Source organism: Culicoides brevitarsis, chromosome 1, assembly GCF_036172545.1.
Source record: "Culicoides brevitarsis isolate CSIRO-B50_1 chromosome 1, AGI_CSIRO_Cbre_v1, whole genome shotgun sequence".
Lineage (NCBI taxonomy): Eukaryota > Metazoa > Arthropoda > Insecta > Diptera > Ceratopogonidae > Culicoides > Culicoides brevitarsis.
The window spans coordinates 14,400,070-14,424,243 of record NC_087085.1 but is presented as its reverse complement, the minus strand read 5'-3'; the positions used below and the strand labels follow the sequence as shown (position 1 = coordinate 14,424,243).

The 24,174-nt window shown below is 27.4% G+C and overlaps 1 protein-coding gene across 1 annotated transcript in view; it reads right to left on the bottom strand.

The window, feature by feature from the left end:
• The window catches only part of LOC134831022 (exostosin-1), a 102,355-nt gene that overhangs the window by 18,045 nt on the left and 60,136 nt on the right, over nucleotides 1–24,174 (bottom strand). The window contains exons 3-5 of the mRNA XM_063844659.1: nucleotides 6,347–6,421; nucleotides 6,157–6,283; nucleotides 5,319–5,438 (exon numbers count right to left, since the gene is read on the bottom strand). Coding sequence (XP_063700729.1) covers nucleotides 5,319–5,438; nucleotides 6,157–6,283; nucleotides 6,347–6,421 — 322 coding nt within the window. The remainder of the gene's footprint in view (nucleotides 1–5,318; nucleotides 5,439–6,156; nucleotides 6,284–6,346; nucleotides 6,422–24,174) is intronic.

Sequence of the window (24,174 nt, the reverse complement as noted above, 5' to 3'; positions counted from 1 at the left end):
ACAACTGAATGGGAAAAAAACGGAGTAAGTTCTGTTTATTTCTTTCACTATTTTTTTTTATTTTTCTTTTATGTGAATTTTTGCTGTTCTTTGTTTGTTGGAACTCTTGTCCATTTTATCGGCATTGTTGTACTATAACGATGCATTTTTCTCTCTTTTTGTTAGTCTTTTATTGGACATTCAAAAAAAGAGGATGCTTATCACAAAACATTGCATTGCGTCGCTTGACCAATGAATTGACAAAAGGACAATGGCAATGGAACAATCGAAATTTTTTAATGGTCATGTGTCTCTTAGGAGAAAAAAATTTCTTTTCAATCAATTTCTAACATTTTTTTTCTCTGCATGTTATCAGCATGTTAATGACTGTCTCCTGCAGGATTTGCTCGTAAAACAAACGAGAATTGGACGATTTACAACATCCTTGCATGTCTTGCTAATCCTCCAATCCTTTATGTCTCGGGGATTGGAGAACAACAAAGTAACACAAATAAATACGAGGTTTATTTTTCTATGTGTTTTATTTGTGGTTTGTGTAATATAAAATTTTATTTTATTCTTGTTGTTCTTTTTTTTTAGAAAAATTATTATGTAAACGTTGCTAGCCAGCATCAACCCTGTAACATTTTGTAACGAATGCAACAAAAAAAAATATAATGACCAGTGCGATGATGCCATAAAAGCTCATGCAGAAATCCTTTTACACGAGAAAAAATAGAAAAATAAAGAAAATATAAGAGCATGTGAGCAGTAATAAAATTTGAGATGCAAAAAAAAACAGGAACTTTGTATATGACGGATACACGGCGAGAAAAAGGAGAAAAATACAATAAAAATTTCTCATTTTATTGCTTTCCAGTTGTTTGCTTTGCATATTTCTTTCGTTCATTTGGGTATATTTTGTTCTCGATTGATTTGTGTAAAAGTTTAAGAGCATTCGGAGCTTGCTTCTTTGCATATCTAAGAGCATCAACAAATAGAAGAGGATCGTTGTTATTTGGGGTAAAATGTTTTCGCTTTTTTTTCTTCTTGGTACAGAAAAAAAAGATAAAATAGATCTGGCATATATTTGCATGTTTATCTTTAGTTTGACATAACATTTGCATTATTTCAGAAAATTGTATATTTTTCTTGTATTTTGGGTGAATTAAAGCGTTGAGTAGACCATAAAACTGGTTTTTTTTCAATGGACAATTAAAGTTCAATCACATTTTAATCATTTTAAGCTGAGCCGAAAAATTTTCCAGTAAAAAAAACTTTACGAGTTAAGTCAAATACAAAAAAAAATAATAAAATAATAAAAATAATATACCGTAATGTAGATAATGCCAAGAAAAAAAAACCCGCTGAATTAGTTAAATTTTAATAATTTTTTTAAATAAAATTTTTAGTTTTTTCTTTTCAAATATTTGTAACACTGAAATGATAATTTTAAAATAAATTACATAAGATGAAAAAAAATAATTAAAATTTCCAAATTTTGGTTAAAAATTTTCAGAAATAAGAATTTAAAACAAAAAAAAAAGTTAAGAGAATGAATTCTGAAGACTGATGGATCTCATATTGAAAATATAAAAATTATCGCAAAAATTATTTAAAATATAAAAATTTTTAAAATTAGGTACTTCTTAATTTTTTGTCATTTATTTTCTCATTTTAATAGATTTAAATGGGTCTTTTGCATCAATAGTTACTGTTACAAATACATTGAAAAATGTTCGATTGTCCTTCAGATGAAACCTCAATTGAAGTTTATATGCACCTTTGGGAACGATTTGTGGCAAAGAATCTTCAGTAACTTTTTCAATGTTTCCATCTTTGAAACCCTCATCACCAATGTAAGGACAGGCGTGTATCAAATCCGGTTGATTGTCAATCAAACTTCTGACGTAAAATCTTGCAAATCCACTTATACCTCTGAAATCTTTTAAAAGATTACAAACATCTAGTTCAAGATTGACCATCCACGGTACAAATTTGAGTTCCGTGGGAAATTTGTAAAACACTTTTAGCTGAACCCAAAGATCATTGGCTGGTTTTCCGTAAAAATATCGGATATTTGTGATACTTGAACGATTTCGACGAGGCTTACTAGAACACTTGTAGGTCCCATTATAGATGGAAGGATCGGTATGTTCACATTTTATATTTTTAAGATGGACAACAAGTTGTGAAGTTTCAGTGACATGAAAAAAATTGAAGAGCAATATTGTAGAAGTTAACAAAGGGAAAATCATTTTAAAACTATTCATTTTTTATCGTTTATCATGAAAGTCACTTTTATCTAAGTTTTATCTCATCGTTTTTATAAAAAAATATTTAAATAATAAATAATAACAGGAAAAATCTGATTTGAGTCAACACTTTTAGACAATGAATCGATTTTTTATAGAATGTTATTAATTTTCGAAAATTTAAAACAGGAAGTAAAATAGACAAAAATTTCAATCAAACCTCGTTGTTTTTCGTAATTTTAATTTTATAGTTTTTAAATTTTTGCACAATCAAATCACACGTAATTATGTCTTAAAATTATTGTTCAATTTTTATAGATTGAATTCCAAACGAAATTATTTTTTAATTTTTTTATAGAATTTATATTGTACCTAATTGCCGAAAAATATTGAAACTGTGGTGACAGAGGTCACACACTTTATTATGCACTTTCAATAACTAATCTAAAAAACCTGAATGAATCCTGTCATTACTTAATTGTCTTCGATATGTGAAAATTTAATTTAGTCTTAGGCCTAACTTCAATTAAATAACATCTAAATAACTTCAATTAAATAACCAATCTAAACGTTCATAAATGGTAATAATTGATTCATAATATTCATAATTGTTCATAATTTGTTCATAATTTTTCTAAACAAATTATGAATTTATGAAGAATGGATTTTATAAAAATTTTAAAATATAAAAATGTTTCTATTTTGGATTTTTTCAATTGGAAATCAGTTTTTCTGAAAAATTTTATGCCCTACAATTGAAAACCAATATTTTTTAAAAATTACGAGTGATTTTTTAGTTTATTTTCGATTTATTTATATTTTTTATAATTTAAAATTTTATGCTAAATGTAATTTTAATTAAAATTTTCTAAATTAGATTTAGAAATCCGAGCAACTCCCAACAATAAATTTTAAATATTTGATCATACGGGAGCAAGTCTTCCGAAAATTAAAAAAAAATAAATCTAAAATTTATTAATTTTCATAATTTATAAAAGTTCTGAATTATTTTTATTTCCGAATGTCATATTTTACATCGAAAATTATATTAAGATTTTACAAAAATCTTTTCATTTCAATGAATCAGGCGTTTTGAATATTATGAACGTTATAATTTTATACATTTACGTACACGCTGTAAATAATGCGTTCCATATTCAAATTTCGGTTATGAACGTTATTACCGTGGTAATATGAATTCATGAGTAATTTTCCTGATTCATAACTGAAACGATCTCGCCTGGTTTTAATCCTAAAAATTTTACGATTTTAGTAAAAAATTCATTATATTATATGTCTCCCTCTCTTAAAGAATTTGTTTTATACTTTATAGTTTGATTTTTCTTTTAATTTTTTAAAATTTTTTTTTATCATTTATTTCCTCATTTTAATGGATTTAAATGGGTCTTTTGCATCAATAGTGACCGTGACAAATACATTGAAAAATGTTCGATTGTCCTTCAGATGAAACCTCAGTTGAAGTTTATAAGTGCCTTTGGGAACAATTTGTGGCAAAGACTCTTCGGTAATTTTTTCAGTATTGCCATTTTTGAAACCCTCTTCACCCATGTAAGGACAAGCGTGTATTAAATCCGGTTGATTGTCAATCAAACTTCTGACGTAAAAACTTGCAAATCCATTGACTTTTCTCAAATCTTGCAATTGATTGCAAACATCTAAATCCACATCGATCATAAACGGTGCAAATTTGAGTTCCGTGGGAAATTTGTAGAACACTTTTAGTTGAACCCAAATATCATTTGCTGGTTTTCCGTAGACATATCGGATATTTGTGATACTTGAACGATTTCGACGAGGCTTAATAGAACACTTGTAGGTCCCATTATAGATCGAAGGATCGGTATGTTCACATTTTATATTTTTAAGACGGACAACAACTTGTGAAGTTTCAGTGACATGAAAAAAATTGAAGATCAATATTATAGTAGTTAACAAGGTGAATATCATTTTTAAACTATTTGATTTTTTTTTATCATTTTTTATAATATCTAAAATTTCATAAAAAAAAAGATTAAATAATGAAAAAAACAATAACAGGAAGAATCTGATTTAAGTCAAAATTTTGATATCTTCAAATCTTTGCAAATTTCAAACAGGAAGTAGACAAAATTTCAACAAAAACTCGTATAATTTAGTTAATTTTATCGTTGTTTAATTTTTGCACAAGCATTCCTCTCCACAAATCTCACGTAATTATGTCTCGAAAATTCTTATCTCACTTCGGAACATTTAAACAACCGTTATTAAAATGAATTATAACGAGTACAAGTTTATTTCGCGTTGTTTCATTATTTATTGTTTGTAACTTTTTTTTCTGTATGGCACAAACTTTCCAAAAATTCCTCATCGTCTTCCAACCAAATTATAAATAATAAGTGTTGAATTTTTAGAAACAAATTTAAACTTTCACATTTTCATTTTAACTCATCATCATCGTCTCATGTTTATTAAACAAGAGATAAGAAAATAAAAAACAACCGAAAAACATTTAAAAGTTTTAACTTTATTCCCATTTTATGTACCAACTCACGCCATACAACAAACCGATATGCAATGCATCTTAATTGCGTTTTTTTTCGCAAACACACACAAACACAGTTCATTTGTTGCTCCTTTTCACATTTTATTCGCTCAATTTATTTTTTGTGTTTTAAAGTTTCCTTAAAAAATTTTTCTCTGCGACAAGCGAAAAGTCATTCCAGTCAACTTCTCTCATTAAAAATGGTTTTAAATAAATAATAAATTAAAATTAATGTAAAATGATTCATAATTTGTTCTTTTTAAATTTTCTTATCAGCGCAGAGCAAGAAATTTTTTAAAGCAAAGGACACAATTTTGTTTATTTTGCCTTTAAGACAAACTTTTGTTTATTTTTTTTTCAAACTCCTTTTCATGCGCAATTCATTAAGAATTACCTGCGGGTTATCATTAAAAAAAAATCTCATCGGAAGAAAAAAAAATAATAAATATTCATGCAATTAGCAAAAGTTTCGGATTGATGAAAAATTTTCCCGCATGACCGATTAAAATAATTTAAAAATTTAATTTTTCAATAAAACTTACCTCAAATGTTGTAAAAACTACTTTTTCAATTGAACTAAAATATCGTTCCCATAAAACTTGGGTTTGTTGTCGCAAAGCTAATATTTTACTAGGTGATATGGATCGAACGATGTCTGGCACCTAAAAAAATAGAAAATTCGTTTAATTTTTAGAAAATTTTAAACTTTTGACCTAAATATTATTATGATTGTGAAAATTTATGAATCACTTGATAGAGAAGAGAGAGACTAAGATGATAAACGGGTTCGACAAAATTTTTCCGTAAAATATCGAGGAATACTCAAGGGTGTCATAAAATATAAAATAAACTAGTTTTCTCATTTTTTTTTAAATCTTCCTCTTTTTTCACAAAAATTGGCGTTCATTATTAAAAATATATATTTTTTAGTCGAACTATTCAAATATTTTTCTTATCGTACAAATTTCGTGTGATTTTTTTTCTTCGTGCAAAAAAAAGGATTCCAAATATGAGCACGATTCGCCAAAAGAAGAAGCGATGTAATTTATTGCTCAGGATTTTGGATGCCATTTTTTTAATAGACCAATTTTTTCTTGTGCGCTTAATAAAATACATTTCCGGGTAGCGAATGCCTCTCAAGTTTCATTCGGTTTAAATGGATGATATCTGTGAAACATTAATTTTCTCTCACTGTGTGTGTGGATTTTTCCTCCTTCAAAGGCGGATAAGAAGTGAAGAAGATTTCTTTCGCAGCGAAACACATATGGACCGAAGATTCATCGTCATGTGTGTTTTTGTATGATTTATGTGAGAAATGAGCAAACAAACAAAAAAGAAATGAAGTTGAAACAGAAAAAGAGGTTAATTGTGAAAAATTACCTGCAATAAAAGTCGCTCGTCTGCCCAAATGGCAGCTTGATTCCAATCAATTCGCGCTTCAAATGGAAGAACCCATGAATTTGAAAGCAGGACGGGAATACAACCAGCTTGAAGTGCCTCCAGGAATCTGTTGATTTATAAAAAAAAATAAAAATTCATTCAAATGTGCGAAATTTTTATCAAAACTTACCTAAATGAACCAAGGCGACGACCTCTTGGCACCAAACAAAACGTTGAATTTTGCAAAAGTGTTTCGTAGTCATATCTGAAAGAAAAAAAAGTGTCAATTAATATGATGAGTTTATTTTTTTTCATAGGTGAAGAGGTAACGTTGGAGCACTTGGCACAAAATTCAAAAGCATCATTCAAATTTTTCTGTCGACTTACAGTTTTATTTTTTTTTTTCAAGCATACTCGACATTTTCAAATGAAATTCATATGAAAAGCAAAAAAAAAGTCACTCAAAAAAAATCTAGTTAAAAAAATTTCATGAAAAATATTCAGGATTATGATGATCACAAGACTAAAATAAAAAGTGGCTTTTGTAATAAAAATTCAAAAAATAAAATAATATGTGCAAATCTTTTTTTTTATAAATTCATACAAAAATTATTTTTTGTTGTGCAGTAACGTGACATTGCAACATGATGATGAAATACGAAACAAATAAAAAAGCGCATATAAAACATATTTTCAATCCATTTTCAATGAATATCAATAAGGCGCAAAAAAAAAAGTTTTCAAAATATATTACAAAAAACATAAGAGAAAAAAAAAACTGGAAAGGAACTAAACAATTTATCATTGTGTGTGTATATATTTTCAATTTATCCCATATTGTATTTTATCCGAGCATGATAAAGGAAGCGTAAAAAGTAGTTTATTTCTTGGTTTATGCAGGTTTGCTTTTTTCATGTGTTTGCCTCTGTGCCTTTGGTATAAATGCTAAAAAGAAGCCAAACTATATTTTTTTCGTTTTACCACATTTTTGTGAGTATTTGAAAATATTTTCTGTAAGAAATTTGGGGAAAATGGAAACAAAAGGCAGATTCTCATCCAAAAAGTGGAAATTTTTTGAAACAACAAAAAAAAACAAAAAGTTTTGGAGGTAACAATTTTTTTTGTGTTGAACTGTAAAATTTTGCATGTTTTAAAACTAACGTCTAATGAGCAACAACGTCAAATGAGCACTTGGCTTGATTTTTTTTGCTCAGTAACAACTTACTTCGTGATTTTTTCGTGATACTGGTTGAGGAGAACATTTTCCTTTTTGAAGAAAATTCTCATCATCATTGCAAAGTTACGAGATCCTGAGATTGAATCCCGTAATTTCTTGAAAATTTCATAGAATCATGAAAAAAAGCTTATTTTACGTGAAAAATTTCGAATAATTAATGTAACTTATTAATAAAAATAATAATAAATTATTAAAATTATTATTTTTGAAAAATAAAAATAATTTAATGATAAAAAAAAATAATTTTAATAATTTATTATTTTTTTTTTAATTTTTATTAATTAGTTAAATTAATTATTCGAATTTTTTTCACGTAAAATTAGCTAATTTTACAAAATTTTTTAATAAAAATTAAAAAAAAAATAATAAATAATTAAAATTATTATTTTTGAAAAATAATTAAAAATAAAAAAATTATAATTTTAATTTTTCTTCAATAAATGTTCGCAAATCATAAAAAAATAAGAAAAAAATCTTAATAATTTTGAGAAATGTAAAATCCATTGGAGAGATGACAAAAAGTAAAATAAAAACCTTCCTAATCCTCTCATTAAAGAAGAAACATTTGCCGTAGACATAAGTATTTGCTCAAGTGAGCAACGAAGAAACAAGAAAAACTTTTACACCTCGTTCTAGTCTCTTGATCAAAATACTTTTTATTTTATTTTCATCGCAAACTGTTAGTTTTTCCGCTTGCAATTATTATTTATACACGGAAGAAAGCCACATCTCAAGAATAACTTGCACCGAGAGTTATGCGGTGCAGGTGCATGCGGTTTTCGAAGCGAGATTTTTTTTTTAATATTTTTACTGAGCTCCTCTATGCAATCACGTACAAAATAATAAAGAGCGAAGATTTTTTCCCGCATGGATGAATTCGTTCTTTTTTACATCTCGTTAGAGAAAACGCGGATAAAGACATAAATTTAATGAGAAACGAAAATAAATTTAAAATTTACTCTTCACACGAGCTTCCTAATAATTATTTACTTTTACTTACAAGGACACCGCGCGTCGAGTTGAGCTGACACAACTCCAATTATTATTTTTATTCGTGTTTTTATAAATTTTATTATGTGTTGGAAAAATTGCATGCGAAGCCATAAGAAAAAAATGAAGCACGGAACGTTTTCTCTGTTATCATGTCGTTTAAAAAGTTTTTGTGTACAGAAAAAACCGGATAGAAAATCAAGAAGAGAAAAGCAACAAACAAAAAAAAACAGTTAAAGTAAATATAACGACAATGTTTCTTAACAACAACAACAACAAAAAAACGAAGAAAATGAAGAAGAGGCACCAGCAATACGAAACAAAACCACTCACAATAGGCGCTGTTTATAATCTGAAACGGAAATGAGCTTTTTTTGCCGTTTCTTTACTTTTCACGACGCGTTTTCTTTCGTGCAATTTTGATAAATTGTTTTCTGCGCCTCCTTCAAGTGCATTGTGTTACCGCATACACTTTACGAGCAAGCAGCAGAAGAAGGAGAGATTGAATTCAATCAAGGAAATGAGAGAAAATGTTGGATTAAAAAGGGAGAAAATGGAATTAATAACGTCGCCGTCGTCATTACAAAACTCATAAGCCTCGATAAATGAGAAAAATTTCCGGAATGCATTGTTCTATGAAAAATATGGCGACGATGGACAACAACAACAAGAACCGCATTAAGCGAAAAATAAATAAAAAAAATATTTATAAAGAAACAAGAGAGATTTATTTTCTGGTTTCTCGTGTTTCGTTCACGAAAGAAGTGCAGCGAGCTGTGGTTGCAGTTTTGTAATTAAATTCACTTTAAGAACGGATTAAAAGGGGATAAGATGGTATTTATGTACGATGCCTTTTCAAGACGGTTATTACTGAAGTTGCAGCGATGTTGGAAATATGAGATTTATCTGTTCTCGGGAATGGGATTTTTCACTGTTCGACAAAATTTTTAATTAGCTTCAAAAATTCAGGAAAATATTTAAAACTGTAGCTGGTCCAATTAATTTAAAAAAATTTGAAAAAAATCTATATTTTTCTCTTACCCTTATCTTGATTTTTGTCAAATTTTTTTAAAAATATTAATGATAGAATTGGGCTTATTTCATTAATTTTTTGAAATATTTTTATCATTTTTTTATTTTTTTTTAAAATTAATTTTAAATTTATCTCTTTTTAAAAATAATTTTATATTTTAATTTAATTAATTTAATTAATTTTTAATTTAATAAATTCAATAAATAATTTTTTTTTTCCTGATTTTTTTAATTTATTTTTTTTTAAATTAATTAAATAAATAAAATTGATTCCTAATAAAATTCAATTAAAATTTCTTGACAAAAAATGTCTAAATTAGTTTATTTAATTTTAAAAAATTATTCAAACCAACTTCAATCAATAAATTTGAAAATTTTATTTAAAAACGAGATAAGAGTGAAATAGCCCATTTTTCCAATTTTTGAAAATTCATAAAAAAAATTAAAATTTCTTTTCAAATATTTTTTTTAGTCCTCCTTTATTTTTTTGAGCTTTTTGAAATTATTGGCGAATAGTGCTACAGAAAAAATGCTGGAATCTATTTTTGTAATAGAATCAAATAAGGATAGAAATGGGAAAAATACAATTTTCCCTATCTTTTAATGGATTCTACTTATTTATGCAAATATCTAACGTAACATCTAACGAGGAAGGAGCCCACATACACAAATATTTGTTTCCCACACACAGTAACAAGGAATCAACAACAAACAAGACTGCTTGTCGTAAGAAGCAATAAAAGATATTCTACTTATTTTTGCTTTTCCATCTACCTGCGAAGAGAGAGAGAGAGAAAGTTCCTTACAATATGCCACAATTTAAAATAATACGAAACATTTATTTACAATGATTTAAAGCAATAAATTTGATACTGCTTGCTCGGTGCTCCACTTTTCTCGCTCCTACGTAAATGCTTTTAAGTGAATTGCAATTTTAGTGCACCTTAAACGTAAATACGGTGTCGTCTTTTCGTTACATCGGAGTGTCGCCCATACAAGAGCGTTAAGTTGTCTCTCTCGCTCTGTCTCTTAAACAGAAGGAGACGACGAAGAAGAAGGATTTGTAATAAAACACCTTGTGAACAAATGTTTATGTCAAAAAATCAAATGAGATTACCACATGCGATTTATTGGGACAGGTAAGTTCGTTCCAACGTTTTTTTTTTCTTCACTCTCTGCAAGTTGTTAGTTGTTGTGTGATGTTATTAAAAAAAATGAATAAAAAAAATCTAGGCCATTTATCTGCTGCTATGGCGCAACGTTATGTGACATAAAACGTCTGTCTGTCTGTTCATTTGGAATTTTCGTCCTTTCTGTTTCTTATTAAGTCTATTTAGGGATTATTTTCGTCAGTGGTCACATTAGCACCTCTTTTCACAGAACGAAAGTGCTTCCCGGAATGCCTTTGTCACACAATTTAATTTAAAGTGAAAGACGAGACGGAAAGCTTTCTTGTTTGGTTAAAGCTTAAATTGGGTACTTTGTGTAAATATAGGAACTTATTTAAGTTTGGTTTGGTAAAATACACAAGACAAGAGGAGAAATCAGAGAAATGGAAAAAAATTAGAGATTCGTGCGGTTTGAAACATTTAATTGAATGACAAAGGAGTGTCATGTGGTTTGTTTGTTTTGCAATTGTTTTGTTTGATTTGTGGAGGAACACAAAAATTAATTAAGGAAAATTTTATGAAGAATTGTTTTGTGAAAATTCATTCAATAAAATTTTCGGAAAAATATTTATTAAAAATTTCTTCGTCTTGTCAAAATAAATATTTTCTTATAAAAAAAATAAAATAAATAGGTATAAATAAAAAAAAATAATTTAAATAAATAAAAAAAAAAATAAAAATTATTTTATTTTATTATTTAAATTATTTTAAAATATAAATAAATTTTTAAAAAATAAAAAAATATATTTAAAAAAATTAATTATTTAATTTAAAATTATTTAGGTATTTATTTATTTGAAAAAGTTAATTTAATAATATTTAATAATTTTTTTTTTTTAATTATTAAATTAAAAATATTATAAATTATTATATTATTAATTAATTAAAATAAATTATTTAAAATTTATTGTCAATTAAATTATTTTTTAAATATTAGGTAAATTTAAAACATTTTAATTTATTTTTTGTCAATTTTATTTAAAATTTTTATTGTTTTGAAAAAAACAAAAGTCCAAAAAAGTTTCAACTCCGAGTTAATAAAATACTTCCTGTGACAAGAAACTTCAATAACAATAAATTTCTGGCAGCCACTTCTTTACGACGACACGAATGAAGAAACAAGCAAACAAACAGAAACACTCACACAAACAATATTTATTTGTCTTCCCAACCACACACAGTCTACGGCAAAATATAATTTAGTTTCACACACCGACCAGGTATTTTCGTTAAAATTGAAAACTTTTGAGTAAATTACATAGTTTTGCGAAATATTTGTCGTTCTGTTTTTCTGTCATTCCATTTTACGTTCCAAATTAAGGGTGTCGTGCAGCAAAGCAGGCACAAAACAATTAATTACTTACAGAAATAAATATTTACTCGGAAAACCTGGGCACAATTTTTCCTCCTTCAAGAGAGCGTGTTGGAGGGAGAGATAAGCAGAATTTACTTCCTTTGCCAACTTTTTTTTTGTTTGCAAATGTCCAACAATTGAAAACTACAAACTACCGTATTTTATCGTTATTTTTATCAAACAGCATCAGGAGTGAATGAAACTTTTATAGGTAACATCTTTTCATTATTATTATTATGCGATTGGGTAATCCCCCGAAGAGAATTATGGGAAAAAGCACATCTAAAGTTTATTTTCCTTTCGGCATCATAATAATAATAATTGGAAAAATATTCGTTGTCGTCCACATCTGCAAGGAGTTGTGATTGTTATTGTTATCGTTGTGCGAGCGAAAAAAAATTTCTTGTGACTTTTCACATCCCGAACGACACATCGCCACAAGAAACAAGATTTTTTTTGAAGAATGGCGAAAAAATTGCTAAAAATAACAATGAAAAAAGGTACAAAAGTCCTCTTTTCTCGCAGTTAATATAACATAATGATGTGACAACACACAAAAATTGTTTAAAAAATATCGTTCTGCCCGAAAAATATGGAAGAAAAAGAATAATTTATCAAAAAATATATTTTATTTTCCATTCCTCACACACACAGGCAAACCACTTGGCTCTACTTTTGTCATCGTCACAAAATTGAAGTGAAAATGGGATAAAGATTACACGAAATGACCTTAATTCTAATCACGTTCCATTCAATATTGTGCGAGATCCATTTACAACTATCGGTCGGCACACACGAAAATATAAAGAAGTTTATAATAAAATGAAACGTGCGAAAGCCTCAACAACAGACAATCCCTCTTCTTCCACAACTGAAGCCACAAATAGAGTAACCGCCACTAAATAATAATAATAAACAGATAGAAAAAAAAAACTTTTTCTCTGAAAGAATAACAACATTATATTTCCATTCAATGCGATTGGAGAGTGGCAGTGTGAATCAAACGAATAATCAAATAATTCCATAAGTTTATTTTATTTGTAAAGTTGTCGCTACTTTTCGATATTATTACATTTTGTCCCCCGAACCAGACATGAAATGAAGGGGAAAGAATGTGTTTATAGGATTTTTCATCGTTTTCACGTTACGTGCGCTTTCGTCCGTTGGTCCTTCATTCTCTCTTTTGCGCTGCTAGAAATTCACACAATAACGACGAAATTACGACGAGCTAAAATTGTCGATGGAATATAAAGTTGTTGTGGTGCGAATGAATTGATTTTAAGGGTGGTTTACTTTTATCGCATTATTGGTTTGTGAAACAAAAAACCAGACGTCTCCATTTATTAGATTTTTATAAGATTTTTTACCGCATTTCGTAGAAAAAATGCGGTATTGAACTCGACTTGTTTCATTTCGACCTTATGAAAAATCAAAATTAAAAAAATAATAGAAAAATTAATTAAAAATAGAAAAAAAATAGAAATAGAAGAAAACGTTCAAAAATTATTAAAAAAAATTTAATTGTTTTAAACTCTTGATATTCAAGAAAGAAATAAATTAAAAAAAAATCAAAAATAAAGAAACCATTAAAAAAAATAAAAAAAAAAAAAAATTTTCGAGGTCCTAAATTAAAAAAAAAAAAATAAAATAAAATAAAAAATAGGAAAATTTTCAAAAATAGAAAATCATTAGAAAAAAAAATTAAAAATTATTTAGATTTATATTTTTGAATATCAAAAAAAAAAAAAAAATAATCAAACATCCAAATAAAAAAAAAAAAATTTTAAAATTCTTAAAAATCAGAAAACTATTAGAAAATTCAACAAAAAAAAAATCAAACAAAATATTGATTTGAATTATTTTCTTTTGTACATTCCTCGACATTTTGTTTTATTTTTCCGAATAATCCACTCCTCATATTTTATTCATTTTTCAATTTACCAGACATTTTTATATATAAAATCGAAAATTGCACTTTTGGATTAACCAAGCCCAGAATTTTTATTATTTTTAGAGACAAAAATGCAACAAACTTTTTCCCTCCAATTGTATTCGCATATAATAATATAATCATAAATATTTCATAAATGTGAAAGTCTATCGGAATACTTTGAGTGTTATTATTATGGATATGATGATCCGATATAACGTATCAGATATATAAAAGGGAGTTTGGGATTGTCATTTGCGACTCGTATCTATTTCATTCGGGACTTTGAACACGATTATTATAGATTTTGTATCACAATTTCTGTTTTGTATGACAAAATCGTTTTCAGGATTTAAAAAAAATACTTTCGTTTGATCATTTCAATCAGTTATTCATGAAGGATTTTAGCTGAAGGCTGTTTTTTTTTGTATTTTTATTCAAAAAAAAAAAAAAAAAAAAAAAAGTTACTAGCCGCCAACGAATTAAATCCGAAGCAATTTTATTCATGACATTTTCTGACATTTTACTTCGCTAAAAAAGAAAACGGAAAAAGAAATTGAAAATAAATATTTTTCTCTCTATTATGACATATTTATTGGTACAGAAACAGAGAAAGGGACGTAAATCGAAGTTTTTTATTTATTTATTTAATCAATGTCAGTCCGATTGTATTTTTTATTCAGTTGATTTTGTCTGCATTGAATGTCGTCCAGATTTCGAATATTTCTAAATAATAAAATATCCCCATTATTCGATTATTTAACGTCATTCCATTTATACTTCCGATTATTTTGCTGTCTGTCAGTTATTTTTTTTTTATTTTGTCAATATCAGAGGTTAGCCAGATTTGTAAAAATAATAAAATAAAATAAATCCGTAAGAATTATTAACACATCATTAGCTTTTCTCGATGACCTTCTTCCTACAGTATTTATACCCTTACTTTTTTCTACAACAACAACAATAATAATTAAAAATCAGCCACACACACTCGTAATTTTTTATGCAAATGAACTGAGAAGCAAAATAGGGTGTGAATTATTGCGTATAGTCGAGCTATAGCAGGCAAAGTTACTTTATAAATCGTCCTTTTTTAGTATTAATAGATTTTATTTGCACTACAATTGTTGTTTTTTTTCGCTTTATGTACTGCCTGTGAGTGGTCGACCCTTCGCGGAAGGCAAATTTATATTCATGAAGCCATGGCGCTCACTTAATATGTTAATTAAAAACGATAATCACGCCAATACACACAATTTGTATTAATACCGCATGCCATGCGATGCCCGTTCGCACAAATAATACACTTTAATTGTTTATGATAATGTTAATTTTTTTCCGTCCCTTGAAGAGATTATTGTTCCGTTCCTAACTACTGTCTCTTATCTTTTTTTTGTCCTTTTTATATTTAATTTATTGTTTTTTCTTGCTTTAGAAAAAAAATAATAATCCTGAAAACGGCGTAAAATGATCCAAGTCGTGTCATTTTGTGGATGACGCAGATAAGGGAAATTGAAAAGCATTGAATAAACGATTACGAAGCAATTGAAGATGACAAAAACGCGCAAAACGAGTATTTAAAGCAAACAAAAGAAAAGGAAGAAAAAGAATTTTTAATTATTTTCTCATTCTTTTTATTTTATTTTGTATTTTATTATAAAGACAAATACTGCGCGGCTCCTTTTTTTATGAATCTATTATCATCATTGCAAGAAGCCTTCATGAACAGTCCACATAATCTTATTACGTATCGTGGTACCGTCATCTTTTTACGACAACATTTAACAAAAAAAAAGGGTAGTGTCGTGGTGTCTCTGAAGAGCGCGACGACGACGACGAAGACAAAAAATGAGCAAATAAGCGATTCACTTTGGAAAGCTGTCAAAGAAAGACCAATCTATGTAAAGTTATTACCCTTGTTTGTCGTTACGCTTGTGAATAGAACCGGATTTGGACCAAAACTGTCATAATAAAGGGATGAGATTATGAGAAAAGTAGACAATATGAAGGAAAAAAATGAAGAAGAAAAAATGGTTGAACGTAATATCATCTTTTTTTTCTTATCGAATGATAAACTTTTCCTCTCTATAATTTTCATTTCTTTTAAGAGGTTTCATAATGATTTCAGTAAGTTGTCTGTCTGGCTTGATGAGGTGCTTGACATGCAATTTTTTTCGTACAAAGTTTTTTTTTCTTTAATTTTATTTTTTTTCTTATAGACAAAGTTTGCAGAAATTTTTGGTTCTTGAGACTTTAAAAATAAATTTTTAATTTTATTTAAACAGGTTATTTTTGACATTTTTTGGAGGTGAGAAATGTAAGAAGATAAAGTAAAAAATTTTTTTTTAAAGTATCAAAGGAAAAAAAATCTTATCACTTTTAAATTGCATTTTCAATTTAAAATAACTTAAAAAAAAATTATTTTAAATTAATTAATATTAAATTAATTTTTAACTAATTTAATTTTATTTATTTAATTTAATTTAATTTTATTTTATTTTATTTTATTTATTTTATTATTAATTATTAATTAATTAATTTATTTAATGTAAAAAAAAACAATTTTCTCACATTTTAAAATTTCGTTTTAATTTAAAATTTTTAAACTTTCACTATTAAAATATTTTTTTTCTTAATTTTTATTTTTTTGAAATTTTAAATTTATTAATATTTTTAACTAAAAATGCGCTTTAATAAAAAAAATAAATGAATTTTTTTACTCTCTTTTTATCATCATAATAAATGATAAAAAAAATATTAATATTAAAATTTATTTACTGTGTACAAAGGACTCGAAATACTTTTTCATCGTATTATTTGTTTCTCTTCCAAGTAATCTTTTCTCTTTGGTGTCTGTGTGTTGAAAAGAAATATTCCCCGAAAAAAAAAAAAAAAAATGAAAAAGCTCGTAATTTAATTAAAAATTAATAATCAAAAGTTGCTTGTCTCTTTTATTTATTGAGCTCCATCGCAACGCAAAAAAAGAGAGAAAAGTATTTAAAAAGTTTAATTTTTATTAAAAGTGAAATCATTTATGCCCTTTAACATCGTTTTTATTCCATATTAGGCAAGGCATGAACACGATGAAAAATCTCTCTTTCAATTACTCGAGTTTTGAATCTCCATTGGGCATGTCAAACTCCGAGAAAAAACAATAAAAGTCTATTTAAATTTTATTTCATTTTACTTTCGAGTCACATTGGTAAACATGCAGCAGCAGTAACGATAATCATTTCTCCAAACTACATGAAACGAAAAATGGATTTGGTCAGTCTTCTTCTGGAACTAAAACAAAATTCCCAAAAGAATTCGTATTAAATGCATGATTAAATAAAAGATGGCTGCTGGCCAAGATAAAATTAATTTTTGAAACAATTGTTCGCATAAATATAAAACGGAAATGTTCCTTCTTATTATTACGATGGTCGAGTTGCGACGTTGTTAGCTTAGGAACCAGTGCAACTCCTTCTCGGAAATATTTCTCTTATTGTTCTGGTTTGTAATTAAATGATGAGGTCAATCCTAAATAAATTTCGGAGAAAACGCCTGGTCACATGACATTTCAAATAAGATTAAAGTAATTTGTTATTCTCTCATTCCGAAAATTTTCAAGCTTTTCCATAAATTTTTTCACATCTAGATTATTTTTTGCATTTTTGGAAGCATTTAATTTAAAATTCTTAAAAAAAAATAAAATACATTAATTTCACACGAAAATTCCTTGTAAGTAGTGTCAACCAAGTCCTTTTTTTTTAAAAAAAATAAAACTAATTTTATTGTCGCTCCATTTTATTTGTCCAAATGCAAATTTTTTCAAAGCACGAAGAGAAAATTCTTGTTATCACGAAATTTATATATTTCTCACTTTTATCTCGATTTTCTGTTCTTCAAGTGGATACAAGCCGTCTTTGGGTTTGTTGTTATTATTTTTATTTTATACGAAAATGGAATTCGAGAGAGAGAAAAAATAATATAATTGAATGAAATTCCTTCTCATTTTCCTTTCTCTTCGTGTTTCACGTCACGATGCAATTTTTTTTCAACATTGATTGCAATCTGCCTGTGAAAAAAAAAAATAAAATAAAAGAAACTGGAATTTGAATGCACAAAGATTTGCATATTAGATTACATTAGACACAGTTTTACACTAGATTGGATTTTTATTCTGCTTAATTTTTTTTTCTTCGTAAATTGATGAATTCGAACTTCGAGGATTTTCTTGAATATTAATGAACTTTAATTAATTTTATTTTATTTTTTTTTTCGTAGAAATAAAGCGTTAGTGACACTTTACATGCAATTTTTCTTCGTTTCTGTCCTCTTTTAAATTTTTAATTTCCTCCCTTTTTTTCCAAATGCAATTGTAAAATTATAATGTCCCTTTATTTGCACTACATTATGCATAAACAGACGCAACGGAGGATTGTCATGACAGTTTATAAGAAAAAAAACTCCTTGGGAAATAGATTGCTGCCTTATTCATTGCCCCATTATTATTGGTATTATTATTGTCGCGCAGGATTTATAGGAGAAGGCGGCAAGAAGTGACAGAGAACATAAATATTATTATAATAGAGAACGGAGCGAGACCAGTGGAGAAGTTGCGCCTGTAAATTAATTGGGCTTGATAATTTATTGTAACTTCTGCATCAGAAAGAAATTCTTCTTCATGCATAAAGAAAATTAAAAATGCCATTCTCCACTTTTTTTGCTGTCGTATTTTTTAATTTCCTATTCATTCCTGCACTTTCTCGCTTTTGGAGAAGGAAGAAAAAAAATCTGAAAACAACATGGCACGAAAAAAAAATGGAACTGTCTAAACTTTTCACATAAGCAACTCACGTACCAACACTATCGTATACAATAATAATAATAAAGGTTTTTTCCCCATAATTACATGCACTCTAATTTTTTTTTTTTATTTTATTATCTAGGTGACGTTTCTTTATGTCTTTTCTATGCAAAACACACAACATTTGTGCTTATCGTCTTTTTTCTTGATTCAAGTCTGCTACACACTCAACCTGCTCTGCTCAAAAGAAAGTCAAACGACTTTGATTTATATCTTTTTTGGTGCTACTTCTTCTTTTATTTTATTTTTTTTTTATTTTTTTGCTGATGATATCATTATTAAACTGCGCTCTCTCTTTGTCCTTTATTGTCTTTTATTTTCCTTTTTTAGGCGAAAAGACGATTTTTCATTTTAAGACATTTTATTTAGTTCACATGAAAAATACATATTTTGACATAATGAGGTGTAACGTATTTAGTTGAGTGGCAAAACAACACCTGGCAAAGGTAAGAATCCAACATAAAAATAAAATAATAAATAATTGAATAATTAATTTTTCTAGACAGGAAAATCGATTCAATTTAACTCGGTGTGTGTGAAAAAGAAAAAATCATTCAACAGACGTGCAAAGTAATTCACACAACAACAAAAAAACATCGCGTTGTATAAATAAATAATTATCGTTATAAAAATTGTAAGGGAATGACGTGCTGAAAATATTTTTGCTTTCTGTGTTTGTGTGGAAAAGAAGTTATTCACATTGCCACGTCAAGGTCATTTGGACCAAAAATCGTGAATGTTACGACGAGGAAAGAACCAAAAAAAAAATTAATGAACTATGATTTTCACATTTCTACTTCATTTAGTCGAGTTGCCCGTTTCCAATTTCCTGCAAATATCATTTTTCCTTTTTTTTTTGTTTTTATGTTCGTTGTACCGTCATCAGAAACACACATACTCATACAAGCTAAGGGATGAAAATTGCCAAGTAGAAAATTTTTACTTTTTTTAAGACTCTCAGGGTCTTTAATTAAAGCCCATCAAAGTATAATTTAATTTATTTTTTTTTAAATTAATAATTTAATTTTTTTAAATTAAAATTTAATTTTTTTTAATTAAAAAAAAAATTTGAAATTTTTTCATACAAAAAGACAAAATTTTTTTTGTCATTATTAATAATTTAATTTTTTTTGGTATTACATTTTTAATTTAAAATTTATCGCAGAATTTTTAATTTAAAAATTTAATTTCGTAAAAATTAAAAAATTTTGAAAAATAAAAAAAATTTTAAAAAAAATTCATTTAAAATATTTTTGATACAAAAATTCTAATTTTTTTTAAAAAGTTTTGAAAAAATGTGAAAAAAGACCAAAAACCGGTCAATTTTGATGAAATTTTTAACTTTTTTTTTTTTATTTTGCCCCATTGGATTTTCGACTTTTGAAATGGGGCATCAAAAAGTGAAAAATTTTGGAAATTTAATTTTTAAATTTAATATTTTATTTAAATCACATTTAATTTTTTTAATTTGACTTTTTTTTTGTAATTTTGTTTAATATAATGTAACAAAATATAACTTATTTTTTTTATAAGGGGGTTATCTTTTTTTTTAATATTTAATAAAAATTAAATAATTAATAAAATTATTTTGTAGCCATAAAATAATGTAAAATTTTTATGTCACATAATTTGACTTCCATTTTGTAATTTTGTTTAATAAAATGTAACAAAATATAGTTAATAAGGGGGTGTCTTAATATTAATAAAAAGAGCAATAAATTTATTGAGCCATAAAATATAAAATTTAAAAATTTTACATTTTTTGAGACCTTGAAAAAAAATTTTTAAAAAAAATCAAAAAGCTTTAATTTCAAAAAAAATTTCCCACAGGGTAGTTTTTGCAATAAAATCCAGCAAAAAACCATCATCATGTGTATCGAGTAAAGTGGCGAATCGAAGCCTTTTCTACGTATTTCTGTGGCATGCCGGTAATTTTTCAATATGCTCTTCCATAATACGGTTTTCTGGCTTCCTTCGTTCGTAGTTGCTGTTCCGCACATCCGCCAATGAGTGGCATATGAAGCAAGAAAAAAGTTCGAAATTGCCTTTTAAATTCCGCTTCGCACACACACACACAGGATTTCAACAACACACGTTTTCCATTACAATAGACATGTAATTAGAGGAAATTTATTTATGTATGAGGAATGTTTTGCGGCATGTACTGTACTAAAAGCTGCTAAAAGGGTAAGACAATAGGATGATGGTGGCAGGAAAAATCGACCCAACACAAGCGATATCGCTCTTAAAGGATCATGCATGCGTGACATTATCACAGACCATTTACCAATTATCATCAAATTTCCTCCAATATATCTGTTTCTCAAACCATTTCTCCCCAAACGAGAGCTAATAAGAAGCCACTTTTCCGTTTTGTGCGTCGACATGCCCCCCTCTCCCCTAACACAGTAAAATTATTTCAATTTATGGCTTCTCTTCTCCTTCAATGCATGACAACGACGCTGTTGTTGATGAGCAGGAAGTTGAATTATTTTCCACACACACACACAGAAATGGGCAGCAGCACGACTGACGAATGAATAACTTTTTGATTATATTCTGCATTTGGCTTACATCTCGGCGCAAATCGAATACAAATGCAAGCGGCAGGCATGCATGTGATGCCATTTCTATTAAAATACAGTTTAAATTTGAATATTAAATATTGATATTGGAATATAATTTTCTGTGCCGAGGTGACAGGAAATTGAGTGTTGGTGACATGCTGTGGGTTGTGATTTGCAACATTCTGAAAACACACACACGCACACATGAACAAAATTTAAATGCGGATATAAAATAAATGCGTGATTAATGGGAGGAAAATTATGTGTGGATGTTGCATAAGCTGGCAAGAAAATAACGTTGAAAATTTGCGGGTTTCCGTTCATGTCAATCTTGGTTTCTTGGAAATGTCGTTAGTTGTTACACGTGCTTGCCTTTGAGGAAAAAAACTTTTACACGAAAAATACAGGGATTTTTAACAAATTTTACATTCGGTTTTAAGGTAAGATTTCAGAAAACAACTTTTATTATAATTCTTAGTCGTTTTCGATTTTTTTTTTCAATTTTTATAACAAAATTTTTAATACATTTTTTATTAAAAAAGTCGAAAATTGGTAAATATTAAAAAGAATATTTTTTTTTATTTTTTCTTAGTTAAAAAAATTTTAAAAAATAAAATAAAATTTTTAAAATGTTTTTATTTAAAATTAAATTATTTTATTTTTGGTTTTATTTTATTTTTTAAATAATTTTTCAACTTTTTCAATTAAAAATAAATAAGAATTTATTAATTTTAATTTAAAAATAAAATAATAAATTTAGAGCAATAGTAAAAAAATATATAAAAATATTTTTAAAAATTTTATATAAAAATTTTATCAAAATAATAAAAAAATTTTTTTTTTAAATAAAATTTTTAATTTAAAAAAAAAATAATAAAAAAATTCCAAAATAAAGTTTTTCTTATTTATTTTTATTAAAAAAAAAAATATTTATTTATTATTTATTTTGATAAAATTATTTATTTAAAATATTAAAAATAAAATAAAAAAATTAGACATTTTACTTTAGACATTAGAATTTATAACATTTTAAGACAAAAACAAAAAAAAATACCCTGTAGATAAAAATGATTTGTTTACAACTTTTCGACTTTTTATCAAAATCGACATGATTTGATGTTATTTTGACAGCCAGGAGAGATGAATGCGTTAGAGACTACACAATTTATCACAAAATCAAGGCCAAATTTTGACACAAACTAAAATTGATCGAAACCAAAGAGTGCAGGGCGTCTCCATTATCATCATTGTTTGAGCAAAAAAAAAAATAAGTTCACCTCAAGCGAGAGAAGCAGCATTATCACTCATTTCAAAAACGTATGAGACGAAAATTAATCTGATAATAGCGTTAGGTACGTATCAATAACCCTTTAAAATTCAGTGAACCGCTTAGCACGAAAAATCCTCAATATTTTCCGTACATTCTTTTCTCCAATCATCTCCTTACCATTTTATTATTTGATCCTTTTTTCCTGCTTTTTTTGTGTGTAAAAAGTATTTATTTCACATACGAAGCTTTACGAGATGTGAAGATGGAGATTAAACCTTTGACTTTTCTATGATTTTGCTTTATATTTTTTTCGGTTCACTAAACATTTTCAGAACAAACAATTTTTTTGTTCTCATCCTGACGATTTTTGTCATGATAAAAAAAATTTAAACAGACAACAAAAAATTGTTTATTTGAACCGGAAACGATGTCGACTTGCTGCATCGATTGGATCACAATTTTTATTGATACTTAAAATTTTACGAGAAAAAAAAATTGAGTGATTTTCGTAAAGAGTTGCAAAAACAACAGAGAGATTTCTTCGATTATAATTTAATTTGGTCTGGCAGACACAGAAAAAAACCGAAGAAAATCATGTGAGTGAGCAAAGAAATAAATAAAAAAAGGAGGATAAAAGAAATGCAAGACAATAGGAGCGAGATTACTTGAGCGCGCTCATTGTCTGCCTTTGATGATGGAATAAAATCATTAAAAGTGGAGAGAAAATGACAAAAAGAAAGAAATAAAATCACATAATAGACATCATTCTACTTTGGTCGCCCTTCGCCGCCGCCGTTCATTAATGTGAATGTCTTGCTAGTTTTTTTTTTCGGGGTAAAATCTCCCTCTATTGCACGATAAAATGCCGAAACGAGCAACCGTAACTCACAGACGGGCGAGAAAAAAATTTATGTCGCACAATCAAGACATTTTTTTTCTATTTAAATGTCTTTTGTTTGTTCTTTTCATCAATTTTTCAGCGTTGTTCATTTTTCTTCTTTCAGATTTTCACACAAAAAATTAAATAAACGATTTTTTAATTGAAATGTCAGTTTAAGATTATTTTCTATTTCATGTGAAATTTATATGAAGCGGTCAATTTCATTACAAAATGTCACGTTTTTACACCATTCCAGGCAAAATAAAGCAAAAATAACAACAAGTTGATCGCTAGCCGCCGCAAAAACAAGCATTGCAACAAATAAATAATAATAATACAACTAAATTGACATTGCATCGGCTAAACATGCAGAATATTAAACAACTATTTAAAAAAATAAAATATTCAAATCACATTTCGTGCGATGTTGTAGTGCTCTTCAGCGAGAAAGAGAGACAGAAATACGAGTCAAGAGATGAAATCAAAACCATTTTCGACAGATTTAATTAAAATTCCCCGGAAAATCCAAATTGGGCGTTAAATAATTAATATTTCGGGCTGTAGAGGTACACTTGAATGCTATCTGTGCCTCTCACTACTACATTGACATTGACAAAAAGGATGTTTCGAGCTGTATTTATTTATGATAATGCCTTGGCTAACTGACTCCCGTGCTCGTGCACCAAAATGATCCGTTATTTTAATTAATGTCAGAGTATTCCGGCATATTTGCACAC